This window comes from Python bivittatus, unplaced genomic scaffold, assembly GCF_059951505.1.
Source record: "Python bivittatus isolate LINGU-HERP-01145 unplaced genomic scaffold, Pbiv_v1 ctg000020_np1212, whole genome shotgun sequence".
In the NCBI taxonomy this organism is placed as follows: domain Eukaryota; kingdom Metazoa; phylum Chordata; class Lepidosauria; order Squamata; family Pythonidae; genus Python; species Python bivittatus.
The window spans coordinates 17,561,317-17,588,036 of NW_028277030.1; the positions used below are offsets into that span (position 1 = coordinate 17,561,317).

A 26,720-nucleotide genomic window follows, 5' to 3' on the forward strand; every position below is an offset into this window, starting at 1 on the left:
AAGTTGAAAATATTGTAAAAAAATTATATTTTTTCAAAAATATTTAAAAAAAATAAATAATAGTAGAAATGACAAAATGAGTGTTCATCTTATTTGGAGCCTGTGGGAATGCCTTGTTGTAATGTGTGAACCCAACCAATATAAACCCAACCTCTGCCATAAAAGCTGGAAATAATGAAAAATGCATTCTCAGGAATTATCAGAAATAATCTAAATGGCATTCTTGTCAGAGAAAGGGAGACCTCTTTAAAAGAAGCAAATTGAAGGAGGAGTGAGTAGGTATTCATTTTGTCCCTTTATTTAATATCCTGCTTAGTTTTTATACAGTACTACATGCCATAAATATGGAAGCTTTTTAAAATGAAATTGTTGCCCCTTGATACTGAAAGTGGCTGTACTCTTGCAAGGTGCCAATGAAACAATAACATCAGTGGTGCAGGCATTCAAGACTAGATGCAGAATAACAGGAATGTTTGCTGTAAAAAAAAAGATGCCAGCATTTCAGGTAGACAACCACGAAGGCCAGCTAGCTGATTTATAAAAATCTGAACAGAGCTTGTAGTAGTTACTCTGGTATGTAATTTCTCAACACTGCTGCTCCTTTTCCACTTGTGGTTGCTTGTGTTAAGTGCCCTTGTTCAGTGACTTTTAGAAATGTACAGAATGTTTCATGCACAGGACAGCTGCTTTTGGGTTATCCAGGCCCAAACCTGCGTAGTTTGGAATATGTTAGTCTGTTCATGGAACAAAACAGCTGGTTTGTTTCAGATGTAGACCAAAAGAGAGTTCTTCTGGGCAAAAGCAGTTTGATGGGAAATGAACTGGAAAAACCAAGGACATTAGCAGTGGCTTAATGGGGAATTTTAAAATAGCAGTTATAGTCAACAATTGAAGACACTGTATTTTAATAATCTAAGCCACTCTTCCCTAACTTGCTGCCTTTCATCTGTTCTGAATTATAACTCCCTTCATGTACTATAGCACATTCCCGGTAGTCATGCAAGTGCAGGGAGCTGTAGTCCAAACAGTGGGGAGCATCAACTTGAAGAAGGCTGACCTTAAAAATTCCACATTTAGAAGCTGTATAGCTGTATTTTTTTTTAAGTATGCACTTGACAAGTATACAGGAAAATATCTTTAGGTATAGGGGCTTGGGGCCCTCCACATATCACTGAATCTCAACCCTAGCCATCTTCCCACCATGCCAGTGGGGAGAGATGCTAAAAGGTTTAGCTTGGCAACACTTGGAGGGTCAGGTTTCCCATTTCCTCTTTTTACTACTGAACTACTCAATTCAGATTTCCTAAAATTTCAGCTTAGGCTTCAGCCTTTACTGGTTGTCTCTGTTAGCCAAAGATGTTAATGGTTGTAAAACACTCTTGAATGTTTGCACCATTTCACATGTGTGTACATAGAAAAAGAATTTGGTTCCTGGAATCAAATCTAGTTTATGTACTTGTGAAGAAAATCTTGATAGAGTGTTCTTCAGAATATGTGCCATCTATTAACATTCTAACAAAAGATTTCTCTGTGACTCACCAGAACAAAACAAATTACTGCTAAACCTCAATTTTATGGACCTTTGTTCAGCAGATTCTGAATGTGGTAGACAAAATTTTAGTTCAGACTTTATCCCAAGCAGTAGGCAAAATCTGTTGTTTCTGACGCAGTCCTCACAATTGACATAATTTGCTTCTTTACACAATTGACAGAAATGGACAGAAATAACACATGTCATAAATGCATAAAATTGGATTTTACAGACATTTGGTTTTTATGGACACTGTTGTACCCCCCCCCAAAAAAAACCCTGGTCAGTAAAATCAAGGTTTTACTTATATGTAAGTATGAATGAATGCTACATAATTAGAATTGACTGCAGTAATTTGACTCTGGATCATACATGATTAGCTCCATCAGATCTGGGCTGTAAAGATCTGGTTGACTACTAGATGGGAGCAAAGAAAGTTTTCTGTATCTTTTGCATCTGCCATCAGCTGGACTTTTGTAGCCCAGAACTGGTCATCTTAGAATAAATGTCTTCCAATTTCAAGCCATTATAGTACCTGTTTTCCTTCTAAACTCATACTGGGTGCTTACAAATCAAAATGAATAAAATTATTGCCTCTGAGTCAGTATGTTTTGACAGTGCCTAGGTGAACTCTTAATCACATTTTTCTAACAGAGAATAAGATATGTGAAAATAAAGTTCTTGAATAGCCACATGAATGTCCTCTGATGTGATTCAGTCATTGATCTTGACTGATCTGACACAGTTTCACTGGAATATTTCAAATACCCCTGAATTTTCCTGCAGTCTCTGTTGTTAACTTTTCATTATACTGTGGAGAGCTCCTTCAAACCTTGGTACACATTCCTGATGCATCCACTGTATTTGATACCTCTTCTGATATAGCAGGATCTTTCTTTGTTCTTGACTTAAAACCTTTGAAAACAGGGCACACTGGTACATACTTTAACCAGTGAGTCCTTTTAATCACACCCATCCCAAATGGAAAATCGTAGCTCTTCAGTTTTGCAGATTCGTCACTGTTGGCATGTGCTCCAGCCTTCCACTGTACTAAACCACGTTCCTCATGAGTCCCTAGGAAAGAGCATGTGTATTATAAATCAGGTAGATTTGGAACAAAGGTTTCAGTGATCCAGTTTCTTCACAAAAGAAAGCTCTGCTAATAATGGGATTAAAGAAAAGTAAAAGCTGAAATAACAAACTTTCCACGAAGGGCATGGTAGATTTGCCAGGCAGTATTAAAAGAAACTGAAGCCTCTGCTTTCTGCATCCAATCCCATAAATGAATCAGTTGGGTACTACATTTTGCAAATGGTTAATTAAAATCCTGGTAGAAAACACATAATTTGTTTTCAAAGTTTGCAATACGGTTTTGTCATGCAATGAAGAACTCTGTGGCAGGTGGGAAGTTCCTACCCTAAATTCCAGGGAGGTAGCCATCATGCCACAAAAACAACTTTGAATCTCCCCACCCCTTAAAAACTAATACCTTTATTGTGGCATTAGCTTTTGAAGACTGAGAGGCAATGGGTCCATGAAAATCCTTGCCATAATAAATTTGTTAGCCTTTTACAATGCCATGAGGTAATTACAATATTAAAAGGTAAATGTTGTGAGACAGGACCGCAAGAATCAGTTTTTAAGATGATATTCACTACATCCATCTTTGCAAAAACTGTAAGGCTATTGGAAGGTTAAAATGTTGGAAGTCATCTGCCTCCTAATATATCTGGAAAAGCAGAAACAAAAAAGAAATGGCTGTAAATGCTTTACCTGTACATCTAATTCAGTATTTCCTGCCACTGCCAGGTATGAAGCAGCATCTAGTATAGTAGCAGCACTGATGTGGTGAGCAGAAAACACCAAATAATCAAGTATAGAATATATTATTTTGGATGAATGTGGGGTTTCTCTAAGTCCTTTTGAAATATAAAATATAGGCTAAACTCTACAAAATAATATAATGAAATAGGTGTACCTGGAACAGTGTTGTCCAATATAAATGCAATGCTGCCCCCAACAAACATTTCTGTGGTTAAGAGCACTCTTAAGATCTGGTCCATTTCAGCGATGCCTACAAACAGTAATAATTTACAGTCCAAAATATGGTTGATATACTGCACTTCTCAAATTTAACCTCGTTATACCCCTCACACTGTTCCCTTTCAGAATAAGAAATACTATGCAAAAGCACAAAAAAGAAGCAGTAAGCAAAAGATACTGAATGCAAGATATAAGTCCCAGGAAAAGGAATGGAAATATAGCTAAATCTGGTTTAGTCAAACACTATTCACTTCTTCATATCTTCCTGTCCTTATAAACCATCTGTGTTTCCACCATGTCCATATATCACTAAACCTCTTGTCTCTCTTTGAGGATTCCATCAATTCCATCTAACCACAACTTTGGGGGTCTTTCCCTTCCTCTTGACGCATTCACACTTCCAACATTTGTTTTGGGATTTGATCCTCATTTATACACTTCATATGACCAAGCCACCACCACATATTCTTCTATCATTGTCATTCACTGTTGCATTCAGCACCCATTCTCTCATTTTACTACATGCGTGTCTTAGGTATCCCATTCCAACTGCACTTAGCTTTTATGTTCACCCAACATACCCGACTCTCTTCCATATACAGTGGGGCAAAAAAGTATTTAGTCAGCCAATTGTGCAAGTTCTCCCACTTAAAAAGATGAGAGAGGCCTGTAATTTTCATCATAGGTATACCTCAACTATGAGAGACAAAATGGGGGGAAAAATCCAGAAAATCACATTGTCTGATTTTTAAAGAATTTATTTGCAAATCATGGTGGAAAATAAGTATTTGGTCACCTACAAACAAGCAAGATGTCTGGCTCTCACAGACCTGTAACTACTTCTTTAAGAGCCTCCTCTGTCCTCCACTCGTTACCTGTAGTAATGGCACCTGTTTGACCTTGTTATCAGTATAAAAGACACCTGTCCACAACCTCAAACAGTCACACTCCAAACTCCACTATGGCCAAGACCAAAGAGCTGTTGAAGGACACAAGAAACAAAACTGTAGACCTGCAGCAGGCTGGGAAGACTGAATCTGCAATAGGCAAGCAGCTCGGTGTGAAAAAATCAACTGTGGGAGCAATAATTAGAAAATGGAAGACATACAAGACCACTGATAATCTCCCTCGATCTGGGGCTCCACGCAAGATCTCACCCCGTGGGGTCAAAATGATCACAAGAACGGTGAGCAAAAATCCCAGAACCACATGGGGGGACCTAGTGAATGACCTGCAGAGAGCTGGGACCAAAGTAACAAAGGCTACCATCAGTAACACACTACGCCGCCAGGGACTCAAATCCTGCAGTGCCAGATGTGTCCCCCTGCTTAAGCCAGTACATGTCTGGGCCCGTCTGAGGTTTGCTAGAGAGCATTTGGATGTTCCAGAAGAGGATTGGGAGAATGTCATATGGTCAGATGAAACCAAAGTAGAACGTTTTGGTCTAAACTCGTTGTGTTTGGAGGAGAGAGAATGCTGAGTTGCATCCAAAGAACACCATACCTACTGTGAAGCATGGGGGTGGAAACATCATGCTTTGGGGCTGTTTTACTGCAAAGGGACCAGGACGACTGATCCGTGTAAAGGAAAGAATGAATGGGGCCATGTATCATGAGATTTTGAGTGAACACCTCCTTCCATCAGCAAGGGCATTGAAGATGAAACATGGCTGGGTCTTTCAGCATGACAATGATCCCAAACACACTGCCCGGGCAACGAAGGAGTGGCTTCGTAAGAAGCATTTCAAGGCCCTGGAGTGGCCTAGCTAGTCTCCAGATCTCAACCCCATGGAAAACCTTTGGAGGGAGTTGAAAGTCCGTGTTGCCCAGCAACAGCCCCAAAACATCACTGCTCTAGAGGAGATCTGCATGGAGGAATGGGCCAAAATACCAGCAACAGTGTGTGAAAACCTTGTGAAGACTTACAGAAAACGTTTGACCTCTGTCATTGCCAACAAAGGATATATAACAAAGTATTGAGATGAACTTTTGATATTGACCAAATACTTATTTTCCACCATGATTTGCAAATAAATTCTTTAAAAATCAGACAATGTGATTTTCTGGATTTTTTTCCCCATTTTGTCTCTCATAGTTGAGATATACCTATGATGAAAATTACAGGCCTCTCTCATCTTTTTAAGTGGGAGAACTTGCACAATTGGTGGCTGACTAAATACTTTTTTGCCCCACTGTAATAAAGTGAATTTTTATTCACTTTATTGACAAACTTTTTCACTTCTTTTGACAAACTTTTATTCCTTACAACACCACACGCTACCCCTAACTTTTCTACCAGCATTTATGTATCTTAAAATTTCTCCATCTGTTTTTCCATCTTGAGTAGACTTTCCACCAAGACACACATTGTTTATGGGTCACTTTTCATTATGTATATGCATAATCTGCAATTGTTCACTGCATTTTCACTCAAACACAACTGTCTTGTGTTTTGATATATTAATTTTCAGATCTTTATTCCTCATGGCATCATAAAATCTAACATTCCCAGGAAATCATTCGGCTTCTTAGTCAAATTATTATTTCTGCCTTGGATTCTTTGCTTGCACCTGCATAAAAAAATTCTACTTAGGTTCATGTTCCAAATTCACCCACCTCTACTGTCACCTGATGTATTCCTTGTAGATTTATCAACACATTAACAACCAAAGAAACCACACGCATCCTTATATTATATCCTCCTCAACATTCCATTTATCTTCATGCATAGATTATAATTCAAGCTTACTCACTTTGCCATATATTTTCTCTAGATCAGCAAACTTTCTCACACTCGTACATCTCTATAACTTGCTGAAGAGCAAAAATCTGGTCTACATACCCCCTGCCTAGCATAAGACTATGCTGTGTTTCCCAAATTGTGCTTGTTGTCACCTTTTGCACCTTTTTGATCTGAATTCTGCCAAACAGCTTCCCAGGCACATTGAATAAATGGTAGTTTTTGCATTGACCCTTACTAACTTTCCCTTTGTATAGGGCAGAGGTTCTCAAGCTATGAGTCGTGATCCCCTGGGATTAGAGTTAGGATGTGGAGGATCACACAGCAGGATCATGTCTGAACAGGACAACCGACTCACGGTTTGTGCACGCAAAGCTCAATCACTATCAGAACTGAAACTCCACTCTGTCTAGAAAAGCTGGCAATTGACAGGATTCTGGCTTTGCTTGCAGAACTATATATGCACGCAGTCAGAGCTTCTTCATAACTCATACCCACTCTGCTTGGACAAGCCAGCTGTTGGCTTATCCAAACAAAGCAAAGAAGAAACTCCAGACTATGATCTTATTGGCCTCCTGTTTTGCACATTCAACCTGATGGCATGTGGACCAAAAGCTGGATTGTTGTCAGAATCGATTCCTCCCATGCCTGGACAAGCTACAATAAATGAAGTCAGCACTTTCTACTGTTGCTACTACACAGAATGAATGCCAATGCACAGTAAATGTGGAATTTGAAATTGGTCATTATCAAATGATCCTACTGATATAGACCTCCCCCCACCAGCCCCATCATGGCTTTGGTCAACCAAGGCTTTCATGAAACACCTTCAGTGAAATAGAGAAGGTGCAGGGTAAGTCACTAGCTTTAGCTGTACCCTGCCACATGCAGCACTCCCTGCTAACATTAAGGACAGGACCAATTTGTTTTGGTACATTGCCACGAGCATAACCAAACCCCAGTTCTATCTGAAGCATGCTCACCCTATTCTGCACAATCCAGGATGTCTAATCTAGAGTCTCTTGCAAGCCAATATACTTTTGCCCATATCCCATGAACTCCCAGATGCATGCAATGTACTGACACACACTGAGGAGGCCTCAGATCAGTATTGAATCATATTTTTTACACTAAAACTATTTATTGAAAAAAAAAGTGGCAGAACTGTAAACGGGTTGTTATTTTAAGCAAGGTTCACCTTATAATCTCATGGATAGTTAGAGAAGCTGCAACATAGGCTTTCTCCAAAAATCAGTTGTAAATCAACATAAAGTTGGGAAGCCTGATCACACAGGGCGAAATTTCAGAAAAACTAGATGGCATCTAGTCTAACATCCCAGGCCACTGCTCAGTGCATGATTTACAGCACAAGATTACAGGAATGTCATTTAAGCCATTGCTTAAATGCTTCCAGCAAAGAAGAATATGTCATTTGTACAGGAAGATGTTTCATCAGAATCTGTTTCCTTGACATTTCCACCTGTCCTGAGTGTTGGGTGTGCACTGGATGACAACTCTTCAAATATTTGAAGATGGATATCATGTCTCCCCTCAATACCTTTTCTAGCCTAAATTATTTCTATTGTTTTTCATAAAGTTTACTTTCCCTCACCAACCTGGTTACTCCTTTACTGTCCTTAAAATATGGTGGGTCTCCATCCCCCCTCTCTCTGTTCAATCCAAGATGCTGACTATGACATGTTGTGAGACAGCAACTAGATAATGCAACATGCTAGACAACCAACGAACATAACTACTCCCAGAGTATTTGTTCAGAAGAATAGAAACAGTTCAAAGTTGTTCAAGAAGAACGGGGAAAGATCACCTGTACCATCCAACCCCAAACACTCTGGCATAGTTTTCATATCTCCCTAGGCAAAGACTCAATGAGTTTTCAATACCTGTGTTGATAGCATTTGGATGTGAATCTAAATAATTTGGAAGGGTGAGCCCAAAAAACATTGCAAAACCTAGGATAAAAAGATTGCGGGAGGAATTCATGTCCACAAACTGCAGATTGGAGAGGCCCACTGCAGTGATCATACCTGCAGAAAGAAAGAAAGAAAGAAAACATTAGGAAAATGGAAGGAAGGAAGGAAGGAAGGAAGGAAGGAAGGAAGGAAGGAAGGAAGGAAGGAAGGAAGGAAAGAAAGAAAGAAAGAAAGAAAGAAAGAAAGAAAGAAAGAAAGAAAGAAAGAAAGAAAGAAAGAAAGAAAGAAAGAAAGAAAGAAAGAAAGAAAGAAAGAAAGAAAGAAAGAAAGAAAGAAAGAAAGAAAGAAAGAAAGAAGGGTGCCTGAGAAGGGTAGTTAAGCTTAAAATTAAAAATCAGGCTGCACCAAAGACCATAAGAATGATTTCAGTCTACTGATTTTCCTGGATGTTGTTTCATCAGAAAGATCCCTGGGTTGAAATCAGAACATGATACGAAGGCAAGGCATGATCTTAGAAATGCAAATTAGAGCTCTTGTATGGCGATAACTGCATTACATTGTAATACAAAGCACCCACCATGTTTTATGAAAAGCAAATATTTAGAACTGGAAAGCAGCAGAGGAAGTAGAAGATTACTCACAGTTTCTTCTTAGCTGGCTCCTCCCATTTCTGCATGGAGTTCCAAAAATCCAATTTTTTAAAGTAAACAATACAGTTCAACCTTACCCTTTAATCAGAGGGACACAGACACAGTCACGGACACAGCTGTTTCTACAAATGACTTACCAAACAAAGTGCAGAACATCCCTCCGAGGATGGGATCAGGGAGAGAGGCAAACAGAGCGGTAAACTTGCCAATGGTTCCTAAAATAAGCATGATTCCTGCACCATATTGTACCACTTTCCTGCTGCCCACCTGCATAGGAAAGGCAGCAGTACAAATAAGCAGCATGTATTCATATTCATTATTATTATTATTAATCAGCATAGCTTTCTTCTCCCCATATACTACATTTTCTGCTGCCTCTACTCATGCCTGGTTCATGCTTGCAGGTACACACTGAACCCCAAAGGATGGAAGATTAATTTTGCCTTTGATAGCACCTGGCACATACAAGCTTTAATTTTTCAGTAGGATTTTCAGAGTTTTTTAGCATCCTCAGAAGAAGAAGAAGAAGAAGAAGAAGAGCAGCAAGCCCATTTGTTCAGAGCAACGATTATTGCAGCTGCTGCCTGTGGTCAGCCCAGCTGTAAGCTAAGCAGAATGGTGACATCGCTCAGAGGAAATCTTCCCGTTCAAATCACATGCTCTGCACCTGGGCTGAAGCAGGGAAACCTACTTCTACTTAGTTGGTGAGAAATGATGGTCCTGCCAGAGGCCTTGCTGTGCCCCAATTAAAAGGATCAAGAAGGTGAGATCAGGAAGAGTCTCTGCCTAATCCAGTGTTTCTCAGCTTTGACAACTTGAAGATGTGTGGACTTCAGCTTGAAGATGTGTGAAGTCCACACATCTTCAGGTTGCCAAGTTGAGAAACACTGGCCTAATCCAAACCCTGCAGAGCTACTACCAATCTGACAAGATGTTCCTGGGTTAGCTGAATAGCCTGACCTGATCCTGTAGTTCCTTAAGTTTTAGGAAACAACAACACTGTAATTTAATTTCTCCAAAGATTGCAACAATTCTGCATACTTAACAGGGCCTAGGATGTGAACAACACTGCACCAAAAATAGGCTAGACTACAGGAATGTTGGAACAAAAACATATCTCAAAAATCTGTATTAGAATGGCACTTTGGCATATTGTACAGCTTGTTAACAAGTGACCTCAGAATTCATCCTACGAAATTATCTTGCGCTGACAAGGTATTGTCTAGGATAGTACTGTCTAATCCAACCTTCTCCAGCCTGGTGCCTTCTAGGTAGCTTGGATTTCAATTTCCAACATTCCCTAGCCAGGAATTATAGTCCAATACTTGCCAAGGTCACCAGATCTCTGTCTGAAATCTCGGAAAGCCATTGACAGGGCAGACAGCTTTCCTCAGTCTGCCCTGTCAATGGCTTTCCAAGATTTCAAACAAAAATATTTCCCAGCCTTATTGGAAAATGTTGGCAATTTTACCTGGAACTTCTACATCCAAGTTAAGTGCTTTGCCAGGAAGATTACATATCTCCTTCATATTTTCCTCCCCAAATTCCATATCCATGGATATAACTAAACACAGTATCAACAAGCCAGAACATCAACAAGCACATAGAACTGCATCAGCAATCCTGAATGATATTGTCAACATCCACTAGATGCAGGATAGAAATGTGCTGATCCTTTAACTGTCCCCTGAAATGTGTAAGAGGGGAATGTCATATGGATAAGTGTGCAGACAACTTCTAAAGGAGCATAGAAATCTTTCCACCTAATGAACTGAAATGCATTAGGAGATACTCCATCCACAGCATCTCTCTCAGTGAATAACCACTGGCAAGTAAGGCAATAGAGCAGAACTGCTACCTTCTTGATTTTATTGCCTCACAGGAATAAAGCATGTGAGCAGCCAAATGCAGAAGGCCCCAGGCGTAATCCATGGCATCTGTAGCTAAAGATCTCAGCAAAGATCCTGCATAGCCATGGCCAGTTAGAGTAAGCAAGTTTTGATTGCATGGACAAATTGTTGGACCTAGTATAAAGCAGTGTCTTAGGTGTCTAACTGAGCACTCAGAGATTTCCTCTTCTCTTATGAAACAATAGGATTGGTAAATTGTCATGTGACCAGAAACTCAAATGAGGAGGATTAAAATCTGCCACTTGTCTTGCACAGGTGCTATGAACTGGAAGCCTTGTGCTTCTCCCAGAGCACAAGAAAGAAGCAGGCGGCTCTGTCAAATCCATCAAAAGCCTAGAAACAGAAGATGCTATCAAACGGTGCAGGGTGGTACCTTGGTGATGCCCAAGACTCCAATGTTTGGGCTGGAGGAAGTGGAACCGTTGCCAGTGCCCAGCAACCCAGCAATGATGCAAGAGATTCCCTCTGTAAAAATGCCTCTGAGGGGGAAGAAGAAGAAGAAGAAGAAAGGCCCTCAGGGGTTGCCTTAGGTTTTGCAGGTCTCTCTTCCAGCAGTATTAAGATGATGCAGTTCAGCTGAAGGATACTCAACAAATTACAACACGAAGACCTTGTAAACCAGTTTAAAAGAATAACGTCCAAAAATTAAAATAAAATAAAAAGTAGACGAGAGTCACTCACTAGTTAAGCCAGATACAATGTGCCCATCATACACAGATGTGGCCACCTGGTAACTTGTGATACTCCAGATTCCCGTCACCATTACAAGTCATCCTATTTCCTGATCTTGGCAGACAGAAGCCATCTGATGAAAAAAAAATGTGAACAAACCCCACCTTGCCCCACCCAATATGACATTTGTGGTGGTTTCTCCCACCAGCCACAGCTCTTGGGGATGCCATATGCAAGCAGCTGCCACATTCTGAGTTACCGGAAACATCAGAGGAATCGGACACACAGAATCACACAGGCCTACTGCCTACCCACTGGCGCTCATGGAAATGACTGTTTCCATGAGGTACATTCCTAAATCCTTGTGGCCTGATGGTTCAACCAGTCTTCCTGGGTAATATTCCACCCCTGCTTGGAGGTAGTGAAGCAGCCTGAGGTAGTGTGGTGTAGGCAAGGCTAACATGCATATTGTCTATCGACTTCATGAAGGATTTTCAAAAGAGACCAATGAGAAACAGACATTTTTACTCTAAATTAGACCTCAAGCATTAACTGCCTCTTCCTTCAGCAGGTAGCAGTTAGAATATTTTGCTTTTAGCAGTGAAACCAATCTGGTCTCTTGAAGTTGTTCCAAAGAACAGCCATTTGGACCTTCTGGTCTGTGTTGGTGGCTGTGCTCACATGACAACCTTGACCAAGTCAGTTATAAACCTCACAGCTGTATTTGCACAACGTTCTAAGCCTGGCCCCTTTTATATTAGACTTGCGGCAAAGTGGGGGAATTGATTGTTTGTTTTGGTGGCAGGCTTAGTAGTTCTGTGAACTCAGCCCATTTAACTGTTTACAGTTCAGGTAGTCTGCAAACCAAGAGAACAAGTTAATTTGACAACCAGGTTAAGTTGTTCCGTGAACACATGCGATTCCACCAATACGTAAAGCAGCCAGAGAAAATGTTGGGAAGCAACTGCTATGAGGTGGCTGCGAGGCTATTCTTGTCACACACATTGATGCTGAGTAGATCTCAAGTTATAATGAGTAAAACAAGCCAGCAAAGCTGTTTTCTTCCACATCAGTTGCACATTGTGAATGTCAGCAATGAAATATGAAATATTGATAGGAAATCAATCAAATATTTATTTACTTATTTAGTTATTTATTAAATGTATACAGCTGCTCATCTCACAAGAAGTGACTCTGGGTTGCATACAATAATCAAACACATATATAAAACAAGCATTTAAAAATATAAAAAGTCAACATTAACAATTAAAAGTTATTAAAATTAGAAATATACAAACCCCAGGCAGACTGAGAGCGAGTATATCCACCTCAATAGTGGAACCATCGAAACAAGTCTCCGGTTCCCTGGGACCCCCAGGCCTGGTGACATAGCCAGATCTTGAGGGACTTCTGGAACCTAATTTTTGGGGGGGGGAGAGAATGTCCCATAAGGCGGGGTACCACAGCAGAGAAGGGCTGCCGTTTGGGACCCGCCAAATGTAATTCCCTGACAGGTGGGACCTGCAGCATGCCTTCTCCACCAGATCTAATGGGGCGGGCTGCTATAATTGGGCAGAGGCAGTCTCTCAGATAACCCAGCCCCATGCCATGAAGGGATTTAAAGGTTAAAAACAGCACCTTGAATTGGACCCGGAAGCAAACTGGCAACCAATGCAGTTCGCGGAGCAGGGGTGTGATATGTGTTGTCCTAGAAGCACACATAACTGCCGGAGCCACCGCATTCTGTACCAGCTGAAACTGAAATATGGAGGAGAAATGGGAAGAGCTGGGGCATTGCAAGAATCACACTCCCTAAAATGTCACCGGATCCAGAGGTGAATATTGTGGAAATTCCGCATCTTGGAATGATGGTGGTAACGTGATCCACGTTTTCCACAGTCTAGAAAACCTTGGGACAGGGATCTCCAAAGGTTGGGCAGACTATGACAAAAGGAAGGCCTCATGAAGAGGTTACTGTGTTAATGAGGCAGTCTGCTGCCATAGTAAAAAAAGATTCTCAAAATCCTTGAATGTGTAAAGAAATCAGCACTTGAAGTGCACCAAGAAATGATCCATTTTTTTTAAAGAAGGCTTTGCCAATTCTCCACTTATGACCATTGGCATCACAAAATGAGAAACCATTTTTTCTAAGAACCCTAGAACCTTAGCTATTGAAGTATCATCCTCCATAGTTTTTAAAGAAACGTGCTTAAAGTATAACCTTTGTTTTATCAGTGAAAAGCAAGCTAGACATTTAAAAAAAAATGCAGAAACCTCTGAACTGGATGCCCCCTACCTGTTGATGGCATGCACTGGTGGAGGGGGAGCCCCCGCAAGCCGGGCACAGGCATAATAATCTCCAATGGATTCAATGATACCAGATAACGTAGCGCTGAACATTCCCAGCACAGCAGCCGCGGTCACCGTGGGGGTCCCCCACTGACCTGGAAAAGCAGACAATACAAGTGTCAGTTGGGCTGTAATGTTGCTTCTCTAGGAGGAGCAAATGTCAAAGTCTAGAGTAAGAATCATGAAGCCCAAATTCTTCTCTCTCTCTCTGTCTCTCAATCACACTTATGTTCACACTAGCCCATATAAATTCTCTGACAAATTAAGCCATACACAAACCTGCATGCAGGGTGAAGCACAGCCTGAAACATTTCCAGAGTACAAAAGGTAACAGTAGAAAATCTTGGGTTTCGATCATAAGAGTTTCCAGCTCAGTGACTTTCTACTTCAGTGTTTCTCAACCTCAGCAGCTTTCAGATGTGTGAACTTCAACTCCCAGAATTCCTCAACCAGCATGCTGACTGAGGAATTCTGGGAGTTGAAGTCCACACATCTGAAAGCTGCTGACATTGAGAAGTGCTGTAATCTAGCTCAAGGAAATGGCTTTGGGGATTTTTTTTAAACCTCTGAATTTAATTCCCCCCCCCCCCCGCCCCAGCATCAATGCTAGGATTGAATGAAAAGAGCAAAGGCAGTAGACAGAGCGTAGATAGATCATTTTCCAGCTGTCGTTCTGGAGGCCAAATGGGAGCACTGAAGGCTAAAAGAGGTGAGGGGCCCTTTCCTTTTCTCCAAGTCCACCAAGTTTTAAACTCCCACCTGCAGCTCAAGCCTTGGGATGCAGGTGGTGACGGGAAGTTCTTGGGCCACATAAGGCTGTCTCAGGAGAACTTACTCTGCCATTCAGCCTGTTCCTGGAAGGGCCTGGTGATGAGCTTCCCCATCCTGCTAATTCATGGATGTTGAATAAGCCACAGCTGGCTGGGTTCATACCACACACCAAGCCATAAAGTATGTTTATAACATGACTGAGTTCACACAGCACGCTAAGCCAAAACCACACCAGCCACATTATGACAAAGCCCAGGGAAAGATTTCTTCCATGGAAAGGCAGCATGTAGGAGCAGAAGGGGAAAAAGAGGGAAGATCCTGCCCGTTCTCAGGCAACAGGCAAATAAAAGAGAAAGAATAACTGGGAAGGTGGGGTTGGGGATAAGAGGGTATCACACTTGGTAGTACAACCCTCTGGGGCTTAGCATGTCATGTTGGGTGCACATTACACTGCCACCTTCAAAGATTGTTGTGAGGTGAAGACCTATAAGGCCAACTTACAGGGGTAGGGAAGACGGAACCAGGGTGCTATGGACAAGATTTCTCCTCTAGCATCTGTTCTGGCCTTGAATCCATAGGCATCGGCATCACGAGGAAACACATCCGTCACTGTCAGAATGTAACAGAGCAGCCAGACCACCAAAATGGCTAGTATGATCTGAAGAGGAGACAGAGAGAGGCAGAACAGCACGATCTCCCAACTATCCTTCCACACTGAAAGTAAGTCAGAAGGAGGGGAGCAACTGTAGGAAGAGAGAGCACAGGTCTCTAAAGTATTGTCCAGCTACTCCACAGTGCCCTGCCCATTTTTCACTTTCGTGACTTCTGTGGACCACCTATAGCCTGCTCCTGTGAGTATCGACTGTAGAATAAATCCTGCATTGCTGAGGGAGATTTATTCCTGGAGAACTGTCTAGAATTACAGCTTGAGTATTTCAAGGAAGAATCAGAAATTCCAGTTTTTCTGCTAGACTATAAATCTCAAACGCCATGCTTTGAAGTGATTTCCAATATACCCTTTGGTTTCATAATGCATGATCTCCTCTGCATTCTTTCCCTTTCACTTCTGCAGAATCGTTTAAAATCTCTTTCTCCTTGTTATATTTAGCCCCATTTTAATTCATTCCCAATTCCTCCTTTGTCTCATCTTGCCTTCTTGATGCACGAGGATTTTACGGGAAGTTTCTGAGTCAAATGACCTTCATTACGGATAAGAGAGAGTACTGCATGTGGATGGATTATTCACTCATTCTCAGAGTAACCATTTCTGCAGGGGAAGAATCAAACTGTGTAACTGAAAGCTGCTCAGGTCATAACTGGGGAGCATGGCAGGACAAAGATCAGCACATTCTGACCAAATTGTGGGGGCCATACCAAATGTGCTCTGTAAGATGATGAGTAAAAGACAATCTCCTTACTGGGAACATCTTGAAGATCTGTATCCGGACCAAAATGCAGCCTTTCCCATATTTATAGCCAGGAAGGGGAAAAGAAACATTTCGTAGGTACTGAGCAAACAGAACAATTAAAAAAATAGACCTGTTCAAAGGAGAAAAAAGACATGGGTGAACATATTAGGAGCAATTTGATGCAGAAACCCTGGGGTCAATTCACATGACTTCAAATTAGATTTATTAGATTATATCTAGGAAGTTGTTCATCATGACTTTAACATTATCTAGGCATTTCCTCACACAACAGCCTTCCCCCAGCCTGACACCTTCCAGTTACATTAGGACTATAACTCTCCAAATTCTGACCAGCAGAGCAGCAGCGATGCTTATTAGAAATCTTGGGAGATGTTGTTCAAAATGATTTGGAGGGCATCCAATTGAAAGAAGGCAGTTCTCCATGTCTAACAAACAGCCAGTTGGATCAGCAGTCTGTCACATGAACTGGCCCTGAGTATGTTCTGGTTTAACAACTTCAGAGAGCATTTGGTCTAATTTTCTGATTTGAGCTACATTTCACAAATGTACTTCATTCCCCACTACCGCCAACTCCCAAAACTGAGACAGCATGTAGACCTTAACATAACTTCTTGGTGATTTGCATCTCACAGCTACCTGACGTTTTCCATGAATGCATCTAATCTGCATTAATTGTCAGGGTACTTAATTGCATGTCATTTTCTTTAGATTATAACAACACTTTAGGTTTGTTTAAAATAGCCTATCCCAACCAGGTATTGGACTACAATTTCCAGAATTCCTAGCAAACTTGGCTAACAGACGTACTAGCTGAGAATAGTGGGAGCTGAGGCTCAGCACAGCCAGGGCTACCTGGTTTGGGATGGCTGGTTTAGAATCTGCTTTCATCTTCTGACTGTGCTAATACGTTCCCTGTGTCAGCACTCAGCATCCATGGGCAAGGCTGTCACCAGCCTTGGGATATTGTTGCCTCCACCACTGCCAGATACACCTAGAGAGGCTGATGAGCTTCAGTCCAAGCCCAGCAGCATTCAGCTGAGACCTGCTGAGGTCAGAGAACACAGATGAAAAATGCATCAGCTGGACTTGATCCCAACTCAGATAACTGCCAATGCTGTCACCAGGAAAAAGTTCAGTGCTCTTCTTCCTTCCGCAACCTTTTCCTCCAGCACTGGCTCCCTTGCCTGTTTAGAGTGACAGAATCACAGTCAACCAACTGGTGAGTATGAAATGCAAGGTTTCCAGTTTAGATCCATAAAGCAAACTTCCCTGAAGCCAGTGAGGATCACATAGAATGAATGTGGTGATGAAAGGTTTATAACTCCCACTTGGTGTGCTCTATTCATGGCCCTTTGAACTGTGAATTATGGGTGGTTCAGCCACCAGCACTCATATGTGGGTTATTCCTGCAAGAGAATTGGGTCAGTCTACATGCATGTGTAAAAATATGTGGTCTTTCTTTGGTCATACTATGTAGCAGAACTGCAGAGCTACAACCCCCTTAGGAATGGAGACCAAGAGATTGATAATGTTCTCACCGTGCCACAGTCCTATTCTACCAATCATGCACACTTATACCCATAAGTAGTGTGCACAAGCACAATCTTTCTGAAGATCTGAGCTGCTGGTGACCAACCAGCTAGAACTTCACTCTCTGCTTCCCTTGGCTTGGTCTGGCAGTAGAGTGAGGAGATGAGAGAACATCTGGCCAATGGGCCAGTTTGTATCTCTGCAACTCATTCCTCTGAGATCCTACAGTAGTTCTGCAACTCTACAGGTTTTGCTCTACTCTTGCATCAGTCTGAAACTCTGCTGAATTGAAAAAAGAGCGCCTACAATGCGGCAATGCCCCAGTGTGATCCGGCTCTGTCCCCTGCTGCTTGGAAGACGGAGAGACCTATTAGAGAGACAGTAGGTGTGACTGTCAGGGGCCCGATGTAGCTGAGCAGGGCCCCAGGAACGCCCACCAATCCAATTGCCACTTCCACCAGGCTGGAAACAATGATGGCTCCTTGGATCTAGGGCAGAAACAAGAAAAGGACAAATTAAGTTGGCAGAGGTGCATTGCAAATAGTGTATTTCAGCAAGACCCACAATATTTGTGACAATCCTAATATAGGGAGATAGTCCTCTATCTGAAGAGATTAGACATTCACAGATTGACTGATTTCTTGAAGCCTGGCTTAAGAGGAAGAACCATAAATAGGAAAAGCAAGCAGATGCTTCAATGTTGGCTGTGAGCCGTTAACACCTGAACTAGCAGACTAAGGAGGCCAGTGAGGTTACTTGGTTATCCTCTTCTCCCCCACTATAGTAAGATGAGCAGCTTATTTTTAAAAAGTCAGAAATGTTTAGAAAATGCATGCATTTTATTATAACCTTCATTATCATTGTTTGAGAGATGCATAGTTGGCAACTGTAGCTTAGGGCAAAAAAACTGAGTCTGTACTGCTTCCTTGTAAAGTTTTATGTAACCTTCTTGGCCTTACACATTTATATGCCCAAGTGATTTGGGTTGGATTTTTTTTTTTTTAAAGACACATTTTTCTACAAATTATGTCCTAACCTGCCCTTACTCAGGCTGCAACCTTAATCCTCAGCATCAGGGCCGCAAAGCTCCACTGGAGGATTTCCAGCAAGTCCTGTATTTAAGTTTCATAAATCACCCCAGGTGGGCTTCCGAATCTGGGTGCTGCAATGGCCCAATATTGGCACTGCTGTTTCTTGCCAGCTTGGGGCAACAAATGTGAAACTGGAAACCAGAGGTGTGCACTTTCAGCTACACTAGGGTTTGTGTGGCACCTTGAGGGTTGCACTCTAAACAGGGAGAGCCAGGGTGTTGGGATTTTAAGAGTGAACGGATGCCTTAAAGCATGTAAAGCCAGTTAAAGCATCTATTCTCTCCCTTAAAATCCAATTAACTTCCCCCCCATGCAAAAAAAAAGCCCAAATTTTAAGCCCCCTGACTCTGAGGGCCATGAAAGTTATTTTGATGAGATGCACATAGGGCCCCTGATGCTTGCTGCAACAAAGTTTCCTCCCCACACCCCCCCAAAAAAAAAAAAATACCCAGGCAAAATTGAAACTCTCAGGCTTGGTCACCTGAGTTCCCTCCTTATAGTCCTTAGTCCCTCCCCAAAACATACTAAATACAGCTCACGGCATCACAATAGGAGACAGTTCAGGCAATAATTTGAAGCCTTAGTAAACAGCACATTCTAATTGTTTTATCTTGCCTTACATGTCATCTAGATATCAAAGAAGAAATAGAAAAAGTTGAAATCTGATGCACACTTCCCTGGCTGGATATGGAAAATGACTTGTAAGTACCCTGACCATATTTTCTTGAAGCAAATAAAGGACAAACCTAAAAAGGGGGCCAATCTGAAAGAGGTTCATAAGGATACCAAAAAAATGTTTATGTTTATAACTTTGCTTTACAAAGGGAAATTCAAGAGCAGGACCAAGAAAATAAATAATTAAATTAAATAAATCTCAAGGACAGCTTTCTGAAATAAAGGATTGTCCTTTATAACAAAGGATGTACAGTCACTGTACTTATAAGCAGAAGAAATATGAATTTCCTGCCATAGAAAAAAACTTTGAATGGTATAAAGAATTCCTCCTGTTCACTTTATTTCCCACTGGTGACTTAGTCACTTCAGCTTTAACAGGGCACGTCCCCCCTGGATAAGACTTTTTTTCTGGACAAATGTGGCTGGGCATACACCTGAGAAGGCTGGGCTCCAACTTACTTCTCTTATTCTTGGCTGCCATATGTGAGACGTGTTCAGTGGTAATGTCCAGTTGCCATAGATTTCTTCTGCATGAGTGAAGAAAGAAATTGGGGATTAAAGAACACAACTAGACAACAAACTGAAAGACCCCTCTTTCAGGAGGAAGGTAACCCCATTCCAGAACAGCCTGTATCCCAATCAGAGATCATAATGTGGACATGGGGCAATTTATTTCTTCCCCCTCCATCCCATTTATTGGCGTTATATAACTACTGAGCAAACTAAATAAAATATTACTGAAGATGGAAAAAATGGATGGAAAATGTTTAAGATGGACAATTACTGAGAGAAGAAAGGTGGTAGGTAGTACATGGTAAGGAATGAAGATTTGTTAAAAAAAGCAAAAATAGCTGTGTATAAAAGCATGCTTCTCCCCATTTTGTTACGTGGAAATGACAGCTGGGTATACCAGGAGAAACAAAAGTAAATTGAATGCAGTGAGAATGGGGTCCTTAAGAAGTACGTGTAGTAAAAGAAGAAGAGATTGGGTCAAGACTGAAGAGGTTGAGGACTGAATGTGAACTGAATGGAAAACTGAGTGACCAGTGTAAAAGAAATGCTATGAGGTAGTTTGGTCAGGTAAAGAAAATGGATGAGGATCAAATCCCAAAGCTAATGTATAAAGGAAGAGTGAATAAAGGAAGAGTTGAGAGGAAGGAGAAGACAGAGAATGTCTTTGTTGGATGGAGTTTATGATGGCTGAAAAAAAGGCAACATAGGTGTGTGACCATGGTAGAAGCAGGGATGGTTTCCACAGATAGAAAGGTACGGAAAGGTATAGTGAATGGCTTGGTATGAACTAAATTTAGCTATGCTGCTTTTTCCTATTTCATGCGTTTAATATATTTGGTTTATCATTACTTACTTTTTGCACTCTGCATAACATTGCTTGCCCCCAATGAATGAATGCCTGTATCCATACCCTAAGATGGCTTTGTATGTATGTATTTTGGACTACTGTGGAGCTCCTACACGCTACAGCTTCCAAGAATTAGAATTATTAGAATTATTCTAGGAATTCTAATTGAAAAATCTGGAAGGCAACCAGTTTGTCTACTATGACATTAGAAAAAAGTGAGAGGTCTGCCTGGGAACTGTATATACAGGAATTCTATAAGTGAACCTGTTAGTTTCCAGCAATTTTTGGAGCTTAAATTCACTCAGTCAGTGCAACAGAGGATGCTGTAGACCTCAACCTCAGCTAAGTTTCCTCCCTGAGTTTTACCTTCATATCTGGCAAGCTAAGGCAGATCTGCCTAGCTTTATGTCCTGACAGTGTGACAACTGCCTCATTCACAGAGCGCACATTTAATGCTCTTGATGCTGTTTTCCTTCAAATATCCATTTTCTCCCCAGCATTTTTATTTAAGCCTTTGGGGCAATAAAAGTTTCTTGCTCGTTCAAATGCATGTCAAAATTGCAGAACTATCAACTTTTCTCCTGGGATGCTACTTGAACAAACAAGGGAAAAAATTGGGAATTTTTCTATGCCAACATAATCAGGGGATTGGTAAAGTCTTCCTTGCTGCAAGGCATGGTATCACAGGGGATATGCTTCTTGTATACAGTCACAGTCACAGAACGCATAATATATTACCATTTGAAAAGCTACTGACTTTCTTCACTCAGTGAAAGGCTTCTGAAGATATTTCTGTTCTAGCTCCTGTCAACTTGCAGGCTATCCAAGTTTCAGTTACCTTCTGGAGGACATTTCCATTTTTCCAGAGCCAGGATGGATTTGGCAGGAACCAGGAATGCCAGGGCACTGGCTTGAAACAGAGGAAGCCTGCCTTACAGAAGGAAAAAAATGGATTCAGCACTACCATCTCATTGCTCATTCTCTCCCCTGTTACGTTCACTAAGGAAGCAAACCGGGTGAACCGTACCTAATGCCCACAGTGCTTTGGATGAGGGTGGTGATGCCCACACAGCTGAAGATGGTGCCAATAAGCTGACTGATGGTGTACTGGTCCTTCCCTACACAGAGAGATTCTGCCAGGAGGAAGGGAACAGCGATGGTGCCACTGAAACACGTCAAATAGTGCTGGAGGAAAGAATTAGGGTGGGGAATGTGTCAGATGAGCCCAGGATGACATGCGGTCTCCAAACTGACATGCATGCGTCACAACTTTGGGATTCAGCCATACATCCATTGGTTATAGGGAAATGCTGTAATTCTTACAACTGAAAACATAATCTGTTGTTCTAATAGGGACGGTGATTTCCCCAAATGTGGCGTATCTTGTCCCTGGAAAATATTAGTCAAAGCCATTTCCTGAGAGCTCTGTGGCCTTCCTTTCGATTGTGAATTCAGTGGCGAAGGCCTGTAGGAGTGCAGCCAAAATGGGACCAACAACATGCAAAACAGAGGTATCGTCATGCTTGGGAGTCTTCTGAGATTTGTTGGAATGTGAACCTTCTTTTTAAAACAACTGAAGGAGGCAAGAATGTTTTTTCAAATGCCCAAATGCCTTTCCCACAGTCACTTTTTGCTCCTGTGGCAGTAAAATATTCAGGCACGTATGAATATGAATATGAATATGAATGACAGTGGGCATTAAAGGTGTGCACCAAGTGGAGGAACTGGTTTGTTTAGAGCCCAGAATAAACCACCATGCCCAATTGTTTCAGGTCAGCTACTCTTCAACAAAACTGAAACCTTAAATGAAATGTTTGGGTTGATCCTGACTTCAGATTAAACAAAAGCCGGGCGAGGTGAATACGGGGCTGTCCTTTTCCCTCTCTGTATTTCAACTGCCATCACCTACAAGCAGCACAACGTATCACACCATGCCTAGCTCATCACTCTCCCCCACCCACCCCCAATTTGCTCAGCGTCTTTCCTCCCTCCCCTCGGCTGCCTCCACCAATATCCTGCTGTGACAAATCCCACTAGCCTGACCCCCTCACAGCCTTCCAAGCGCCCGCTTTCCTTCCCACCCATCAGCTGCCTCCATCTATGTCTCAGTGCATCATGTCCCACTAGTCTCCTTGGCTTCCATCTTCCCAGCCCTTCCCTTCCCTCTCTCCTTTCCTCAGCTACCAAAGCCCTTGCTTCCTGCCCCACCCTGAATTATTTCTGCCAAGCGGGGCGGGGGGGACAGGCCCTTGTTGTTCCATAAACAGAGCAAAGCACCTGAAACACGCATGGCTTATTTGGGACACAGACTCTCTGGAACCACCTGTCCTGGGCAGAGAATGGGTCACACAAAGTTTTGCCCATCGTTGTTGTATCTCCATTATTAGCACTGAGCCAACAGATGGGGTCACAGTCTTGGTGGCTTTGTAGGGGTGATCCAGCATATTTTTCTTCTTGGTATAACGTTTTCAGATTTTTAAAAAAATATATGCATCTGAAATAGATGTACGAAAGCATAGTCCAAAGGTGTGATTGGGGTGCAGAGTTCTATAGACACTAATATCGCAGAGATAAATGAACAATAGAAATAAGATGTAAACACCATATAAGATTTGTGGTCAAGGTACGACCTGTGCCTTTTCAACAATGGCACCACACATAATAACATCTAAATAATTATAAGCAGGGACTCTGCTATTGTGGGTGGAGAAACAATCCCCATGCCAATTATTTGTTAATTTAAACAAGGGGGAGGCAGAAGGAACAGCAAAGGAGCCTAGATGGAGCTAACCATCAGTTTAGTTTGTTATACCTGAAATCCCAGGAGGATGCAGAGATACCATGGGGGTGCATCTTCAATTGTATAGATCATATCAAAATTCTTCTGCTCGTGGGAGATTGATGGGGCAACATAATTCCCATTTGCTGCATTTTGCTGAAAGTGAAAGAGAGCCATTGCACATAAAGGAGAAGGCTGGGAAGGCTTATGTTGTAGCTGAAGCAGGTGTCATGATAATCCTTGTGTATGCCACAGTGAAAAAGATGCACTAGCAATGAACACCTTGTCTCCATACTTGTTACATTCTCACTGTACTCAACAGAAAGTGGGCAGGAGTGCTGAGATTCACTGTAGGATCTGAGATTATTACCCATTTTGTTATTCTTACCCTTGATCTTTTTCCCTGTTCTCAATTACGGGAAAAATGAGAAGTCCGGTTTGGAATCCAAATGAGGAGGCGATCCTCCAGGAATAAAGAGAGGTTGTATATACTGAACAAACAGAACTAGCAGTAGGATTAGTAATATCCACACCCTAACTGTGACTGTCACCTCTTGGGCATCTTTGAAAATTCTGAGAAAAGATGGAATCCCCCCAAGAGACTGAAGACAATGGGGGTCCAGTTGCTAGTGTGTCCTCTGAGTCCATGACAAAAGTACAACCCGGGGCTGGTTCTGCAGACTGTAGTCAGTGAGGAACTCCTACATTCTCAAAAAACTTTCCTCAACTTGGAATCTGCTAGACATATTGCACTACAACTTTTACAGTTGGCTGGGACTTCTGAGGATTGCCTGCATCATAGCTGGAAGCAGAAGTTACGAAAGATGCAAAGATGACCTGAGAGGCAGATGTGGGCAGCAAAACTGGGTATATTAATCATGCTGCATTTGGAATTGTGTTCTGTCTTATCCAATCATGACCTTCTTTTAATGTTCCTGGAGATGGTATATTTTCCACTGCAACTTCCACACTTTCATGCAAGATATCCTAAATTATTCTAAATGATTTGGCATAATAATCTTTACTTCCGTCCAGTTGTTTATTGCAGAGAAAGACTAGAGACCCAGTTGGGTGTAGTGGCTAAGGACCTGGGGTAGAAACCGGGAGACTGGGAGTTCTAGCCCTCCCTTAGGCATGAAAGCCGGCTGGGTGACTTTGGGACAGTCACTCTCTCACAGCCCAACCCAACTCTGAGGGTTTTTGTTGTGGAGAAATAGGAGGAAGGAGCATTAGGTATGAATACCACCATGAGCTTACCAAAATAAAGGCGAGATAAAAATCTAATGAGTAAATAAATAATAAGATCAAACTACATCTATAATATAAAAGCTGGTAGAAAAATAAATGCAGGGGAGACCTGCTGAACATTCTGTGCTTCAAGAAGTACATCATCTATGATGCTAAATTCCAGTACCCCACAACTAAGGAATCCACTATGAACATGGAATCCAACTTCAAAACACAGCAACTTTTAGTCATTCCTCGCTGCTTCCTCTAAGCATTCCATGAAAAGAGATGTGAGTGCAGAGCTAGACATCGCCAACTTACTCTTCCAAGATCATAATCAAATATACTACTTACAAGCAACTATCCTTGAGTACATTCATTCTTGGACAATGGAGGCCACATAAGATGAGTATGTTACATTCACACCAGGTTTCAGAAAAGTCTACAAGAGTTCTGCAATGAATTTGGTATCTGCCCCTTAGACTGATCTGAGAATGATCCATGCATTTTGAATGACAAAAAACATACTGACAAATAGTATGTCTCGCCAAAAAAGTAACATTAGAAATTATACAATATCAAATTGCCCATGTGTCTCCATATGCAGAAAGATTAATCACGCTAAACTTCTGCTATATGGAAATGCCTTTGAAACCATGTCAGACATGGCTTTGTGGCAGCCTGGTGTTACTTGTCTCTCTGCTAATACACAACAAAAACAGCCAATCATCTTCTCTGCTTTAAATTGTGCTTAAAATGTCTGAGAAAGAATAATGTTATCCTTTAAAAATAATACAATTACCTTGCAATGAGAAGGGCCTTCAGAACTGCTTCCCATGTTTGTACAAAGCAAGATCAGGCTTTCTAAAGGAAGAGAAAATGTGATAACAAGCATATTTATCACCTTGGAAAGGACTTTAGACAACATACCAAAGCTTGTCAATCTGTAACTGGAGCCATTGGCTGTTGATTTATACAATGAATTGCATGGTTTTGAAAGTTCACACTTTCATGAGAATATTACTGGGTGAAACTGATTCTCCCCCACTTTTAATAATGATGGTTTTTCAAAGCTTTGTTGGGAAAACATAAGAACAGAGTTACAGTATAACTCATTTGTTAACTGATTATTTACATAAAAATCCAACTTAGTGATGTATAAGGAACATGGAATCAATATATGGCAGCCTGTAGGAATCTGCATTTTAGAAAATATCTCAGTCAGCACCGTCATCTTAGATAACCAGTGGTAAGTCAACTTACATGTTAGTACAACACATCATCACCTATCTGACAATCCTCTCTTTAATTTCATCAACTATTGACGCATCATCCCCCAGGTAATGGTATCACTCTCTCCTGGATTAATAATTATAATAATTCAACAATCTCATAGACTAATTTTAATCAGGACAAGGATAGATCAAATCAGTTTTCATTTATAAGCAAACCAACATAGGAACTGAAAATTTGTATGAACAAAGGTAACTTAAAAGATATTATTTATTTTACTAGACAAGTTTGTTTCAAATGTGCAAGTTTTTAAACAGTAGGAGGATTTACCAGCCTGCCTGCACCAGCCCTTACCTTCCTGTTGTTATCTTTCACACTTGAATCTGTGTGTGTTCCTTGCCAGCCTCTCTCTAGCAACCAGGCTGTTCTTGGAGAAGATTTTCAGTGCAAAAGTGCTTCCTCCTTTCAGGATTGTGACTCATGGACTCCTGGGACTTTACTTTCTTAAACTGCAGTGAATATGTATGCAGAGGACTAGTCAGTATAATTGGCTTGCACTGGTGTGGAAAAGCCCCACCCACTACAAATTGGGGAGGAATTTAGAGATATCTTCATGTGATTGTGGGATGGTAGTGCTGGATATAAACATCATTCCTCCAAAAGAAAGGAATAAGAGATCTGTTCCTGAGGAATTGTGGAATATGGGCAAAATCTATTTTAGGAGCATTTTCACAGTAGCAATTCAACGAGTTGTGCCACCTGAAGGATGGGTTGGTCATTCCAAATAGAAAATGAAAAT

At 41.4% G+C, this 26,720-nt stretch overlaps 1 protein-coding gene across 2 annotated transcripts; it reads right to left on the minus strand.

The window, feature by feature from the left end:
• Positions 1–282: 282 nt before the first annotated feature.
• On the minus strand, positions 283–26,294 carry SLC23A1 (solute carrier family 23 member 1). Of its 2 annotated transcripts, XM_007429714.4 has the most exons (15): positions 26,276–26,294; positions 25,491–25,552; positions 23,495–23,617; positions 21,710–21,867; positions 21,521–21,609; positions 19,782–19,849; positions 17,863–18,044; positions 16,015–16,135; positions 15,098–15,254; positions 13,773–13,920; positions 11,178–11,283; positions 9,032–9,161; positions 8,215–8,358; positions 3,510–3,605; positions 283–2,605 (listed from the first exon to the last, which is right to left on the minus strand). In XM_007429714.4, exons 2-15 carry the CDS (start codon positions 25,524–25,526, stop codon positions 2,358–2,360), a joined length of 1,806 nt encoding a protein of 601 aa, XP_007429776.1. In that variant the 5' UTR covers positions 25,527–25,552; positions 26,276–26,294; the 3' UTR covers positions 283–2,357. The 2 variants fall into 2 exon arrangements, with proteins under 2 accessions (XP_007429776.1, XP_087991293.1); XM_088135167.1 differs by lacking the exon at positions 26,276–26,294 and having other exon boundaries at positions 25,491–25,583.
• Positions 26,295–26,720: the final 426 nt, after the last annotated feature.

What these genes read in the sequence shown, in the direction of transcription:
- SLC23A1 (XM_088135167.1), bottom strand. Translation starts at nt 25,583, where the DNA reads ATGCTTGTTATCACATTTTCTCTTCCTTTAGAAAGCCTGATCTTGCTT. An exon ending in CAAAGCACTGTGGGCATTAG is followed by an intron (nt 21,610 to 21,709) that starts GTACGGTTCACC and finishes TCTGTAAGGCAG; the next exon opens with GCTTCCTCTGTTTCAAGCCA. An exon ending in AGATCTTCAAGATGTTCCCA is followed by an intron (nt 15,255 to 16,014) that starts GTAAGGAGATTG and finishes TCTCCTCTTCAG; the next exon opens with ATCATACTAGCCATTTTGGT.